Genomic DNA, 4679 nt, shown 5'->3' with positions numbered 1-4679 from the left:
CCATAATGTTATCAGGCTATGTCAAGACGTTTTGATATTTACTAGTTTAACTGAATATATATTCCTGATATCTGAAAAACAAATTATTCACATCTAGAATAAACATTCTGGATGTCTATAAATCAATTTCAGATCTACATATTCCTAATATTACTGGTCAGCATTTGCATTATTTTAATTATTTTAAATGTTTTTCAGGTATCATAAATACCTGTTCAGTCCAGCTGATAAATGTCAGAACGCCTTTTAAAATGTGTAAACATTTGTAGATATATGAAACTTTATTCTTATTGGTATAATTTTTTTTTTACTTTCTAAAATTCAATTTCTGCTACAAAAATGTAATTTAGAAAATATATTCTTACAGTTCAGTGTAGGAGTGTGATGAGGAAGAATCTTATTTTGCTGATCTATGCCGGTAGAGCTGTCCATGCCTTTCAGTCGGACAGGATTTGATCTGTAGATGAAGCCGCATGTTTGATAACCAACACTCTGACTCTTCTGGGCCTCAGCTAGGGAAGGAGAGATTTCACAAATCCCACCATTTCGACTTTTCCGGAGGAATTCCCATGCTGATGGGGATGGAGAAGGCTGGGATTGGAGGAGATCCTTTAGTCGGCCAGAAGATCCCGTCCAAGTATCCCGGCGTTCCCAGAGGAGAGGGCAGTGATGGACCACCATGGTTAGCCTTTGACCAACAGGTAAAGCTGGTTGGGTTTGAAGGAGCTCCTCTGTGATCAACTGCTGATCAGTTATGCTAACGTTGAAACGTTTTCACACCATGTTTAGATTTTCATGTTCTTTAAACTCTCATTCCCATGAGACGTTCCCGTCTGCGGTTCCTGTTTCCACCCTGGGATCAGCTGTGGCTCCCAGTTTCCAAACTGGGGCCTGCAGGCTGTACCCAGTACAGATGACCAGTATTTCCTGTTATTTCCTGGACCTCAGCATGTCTTTAACATTTCTATAAGGCAGACACGGGCAATGTGGAGTCAACAAGTCATCTCCATGTCATGTATTTGTTCTACCCAGCCACTGAAGCAGGTGAGTCCAATCTTCACCGTGAATTAACCTGTGCAGATTGGACTCACCTGGTTAATTGGCTGGGTAGATTAAATACATGACATGGAGATGACTTGTTGACTCCACATTGCCCATGTCTGCTATAAGATTCATGTGTTCTTTCCTTTCTCATTGTCTTTTACTCGTCAGATTTTCTGTCTGTATTTTAAAATGAAAGTAAACAGGACCTGATTTATCCAGCAGCCTTTTCTTTCACCACCTGAAGGGAAGAGAATCTTTCTGGATAAATAATCCATCATGAGTCAGAGTAGCGCCACCTCTTGGCGCTGGATCCAACGTGGGCTTTTTAGCCGTACAGTGTGAGCAGGTAGATTGCATCAAAGCATGGAACAAACATGGTGAGCTGTGAACTTCCAAACCCTGTGGTTTGGTGGTACAGTGTGAGCTGTAGCTGTGAGCAGTGATTGAAAACGTCCCGCCGTGTATGTCCGGCTTTAGCCTAGAGGCTCGCTCTGTCCAGCCTCTCCTGGCTCTGTCTCCCTGGCAGGCCTCTCCCCAGTACCGCGGCCCTACTGATGGCCAAAGGCTAATCATACCTTACCAAGGAAAAAGGAAACTTAACTATCTAAACTTTATCCCCTTTCTACAATTTCAGGTTCAAAGGTTGTTTTTCTAACCAGCTTTGTCTCGTCTCTATGAGGGGACGTATCTGATGTATGTTCGTATATAAAGACGCAGTCGTTTACTCATTCCTAGGGAAGATGATGAAGCCCTAACCGTGTGGGCAGTCTGTGAGCGCTGTTGGTTGAAGGTGGGGGGGTAACAGGGTCTTTGCCAATCTTGGACATTCATAGTCTGTCATGTTTCCTATTCTTTGGTAAGTTGTGAACATGAACTTTCCAGTTCCCCTCAGTGGGATCTTGGTCTGGACTTTGACGTGTCCACCTTGGCACCTTCGTCGGCTTAGATTGAACTGTTCCATGTCCTTCTGCTTTGGGAAGTTCAACCTTCTCCTCTGTCTCCTGCAGCCTCTAACACCTTCGGACAGGTTTATTCTCACCTGCTCCTCATGACTCCTTTGTCCCCCACATGACTTTACATCTGCTAAACCGGCAGGTTTCTTTCTTCCAGCCACTCCTCCAGGTTAGAATAGAGGAAATCTACTAGTTGTTCTGTGGTCACACTGTTCCACCTGAGCTGTGAATGTCTGCAGCTCCTCCTCAGTTTCCGGCTGACTCTGTGAATACAGCTGAGGGGTTTGAAAGCAAGGCGTTTTATCACTGAATGTTCTTTAGCTAAACAGCAGAACTTTGATGTGTTTAATGTGGCCTAAGCGTTCCATAATGTCCCTCCAGGTTCTCTGCTTTGAGGCGTTTTATCAGGAAACTGTCCCCGATGCAGAGCTGGAGATGCAAAACATCCGAAGGTGCAAGATCTACTTCTACTTGGAGGACGGGACCATCCAGGTGGTGGAGCCAAAAAGCAAGAACGGCTGCGTTCCTCAAGGTTTCACTGATCCCTGTGAAAAGTTCCCGCTGTGATGATGAAGCTGTTTCTAAAGCTGCTGAATCCTGGTGCAGGAACTGTGATCCGCCGCCACCGCATTCCTCTGCCCGACCAGCACCAGTTCTACAACGTCTTCCACTTCAACATCAACCAGGAGGTGGTGTTTTACGCTCGCACCTTCAAAATAACCGACTGCGACTCGTTCACCAAGAACTTCCTGACCAACCTTGGAGTGCTGCTGAACGAGCCGACCGCGGCGCCGGAGCACCCTTTCAGGACGCTGCATCAGAAGGTAGGTCGCAGAGGAAGAGCCGCCCATAATTGCTTCCGCTGTCCATAGCGTTCCTTGACCGTGTCGTTTCTAAGTCACCAATTTAGTGATACTTGGTCCCAGTGGAATTTCCCATTGGGAACCTGCTAGCACTAAGATGCTAACTGGTTAGCAATTTAGTGCTACTTGGTCCCAATGGAATTTCCCATTGGGAACCTGCTAGCACTAAGATGCTAACTGGTTAGCAAGATGCTTCCCATAAACCGGCCACAACCAAACTGCTTGCCAACCTTCCGCCACAACAATAATAATAATGGACCAATCACATTCACTTTATTCAGTCGTGTAAAGTCGGGCACCACTGGGAGAATTCGGAAATGCAACGATTGGACCAGCCGATTCCCTACGATTTCCTACGACTTTAAGAGGTCCTGTAACTTCGCCATATTGCTTAAAGTGAGTCAAAAATTAGATTTTTGGGAAACTCTTTCAGCCCTGCTGGTGTTTTTATTTCTAAGTTAAACTAATTTTAACATCCATTAAATGTTCAATCCTTTTCTCTTCCACCAGTAAAAAACAAACTATATTTTACTTTGAAAGAACTTCATTTTTTAAATGGCTGAAATGTTTTTGCATGACTGAACGAGTACGGTCATTAAACCGGGTTATTTAAGGCGTTAAATATGTAGAAAAGTTTTTAATCTCTCAGCCGAGGTTCATTCAGACCCCATCAGGGCAGATCTAACAGGAGACGAACATTCAGGCCCCACTTCCTGTCTCACACTCTGAGGAAATAAAGTGGATTTCAGTGACATTTCACTTCCTGCTCTGATGTCTTATTTGTGTCCCTCTTTTAGTCTGAGGACAGCATGAAGCCTCTCAGGCAAAACCGGGACAAGTTCCAGAAGTTCCTCAAGAACGACGGGAAAATCCTTCGCTTCCGCTGCTTCTGGGAAGACACAGTGTTTGGAGACCAGCAGGAGCTGATCCTTCTCTACTACCTGGCTGATGACACCATAGAGGTCTTCCAGGTGGTTCCAAACTCAGGAAGACAACATGTCCCCAAATTCTTAAGTCGCAGCAAACTTCCAAAGGTGAGGAGTCTCTGACAGACTGACCTTTCCTGTTCTCTAGATACCAAATAGGTTTCAAAATGATAGATGGATGAAACTAGATTGAACAGGTTGTGATGTTGAAGCCAAATGACAGCAGGAGACAGCAGGACCATGATGGAGCGTCCAGAAGTAGATGGTCACCTCCTTTGCTCTGCCCTTCGTCCCTCAGCTGCTCCTCCTTCCCTACAGCTTCTTTATGTTTATCCTGCGTTTAGAGCTGGACAGGTTTTATCTAGAGCACCTGGAGACTGGCAGCCCTATGTGTGGGTCAGGGCTGCCTCAGTGCCTTTTAGCCAGGGTCGGTCTTAGCGGGTCAATGGGGAATCTGCTTCCTTCTCCTTCCTCTGTTGTGTCCAAAACGTTGCTCTGTTTTCTCCACAGCGCCCTCCGGTTCGAATGAAGCTCCCAGGAGAAGCCATTGATCCCTCTGTGCTCAACCCGTTGGCCCCCATGACACAGGTAGAGCGCTTCATGCTGGGCGGCCATCATGTAGGTCCAGTCTGAGCACAGGTGAACCAGACACCTGCAGTAACATGAGGGCTGTACCAGCTGTAGACACCTATCAGAGAAAGGCAGCATAGACTGCGTTCACCCCTGTTTCTAAAAAGCTCCTAGCACCAAATCTGCTTCTGGAGACTTTGGAGACAACATCTAAAAGCAGCGAACTCTGCTCTCCAGAGCGAGTAGATTGGTAACCCCGCCTCCTGCTCTCCTCTATCTTGTCTGCTGTCATGATTCATGCAGCTATTATTTCATCCAAATGA

General features: G+C 45.7%; 1 protein-coding gene across 1 annotated transcript in view; it reads left to right on the top strand.

Annotated features, from left to right (window-relative positions):
• The first annotated feature begins 514 nt into the window (after positions 1–514).
• efhc2 (EF-hand domain (C-terminal) containing 2) overlaps positions 515–4679 on the top strand; it is an 11653-nt gene continuing 7488 nt past the window's right edge. Inside the window, exons 1-5 of the mRNA XM_015405013.1 lie at positions 515–701; positions 2379–2529; positions 2604–2821; positions 3658–3894; positions 4297–4374. Coding sequence (XP_015260499.1) covers positions 570–701; positions 2379–2529; positions 2604–2821; positions 3658–3894; positions 4297–4374 — 816 coding nt within the window. The 5' untranslated portion in view covers positions 515–569. The remainder of the gene's footprint in view (positions 702–2378; positions 2530–2603; positions 2822–3657; positions 3895–4296; positions 4375–4679) is intronic.

The sequence above is a fragment of the Cyprinodon variegatus genome, unplaced genomic scaffold (genome assembly GCF_000732505.1).
Source record: "Cyprinodon variegatus isolate N-32 unplaced genomic scaffold, C_variegatus-1.0 Scaffold1943, whole genome shotgun sequence".
Taxonomy (NCBI): Eukaryota; Metazoa; Chordata; class Actinopteri; order Cyprinodontiformes; family Cyprinodontidae; genus Cyprinodon; species Cyprinodon variegatus.
This window is presented reverse-complemented; position numbering and strand designations above follow the sequence as displayed.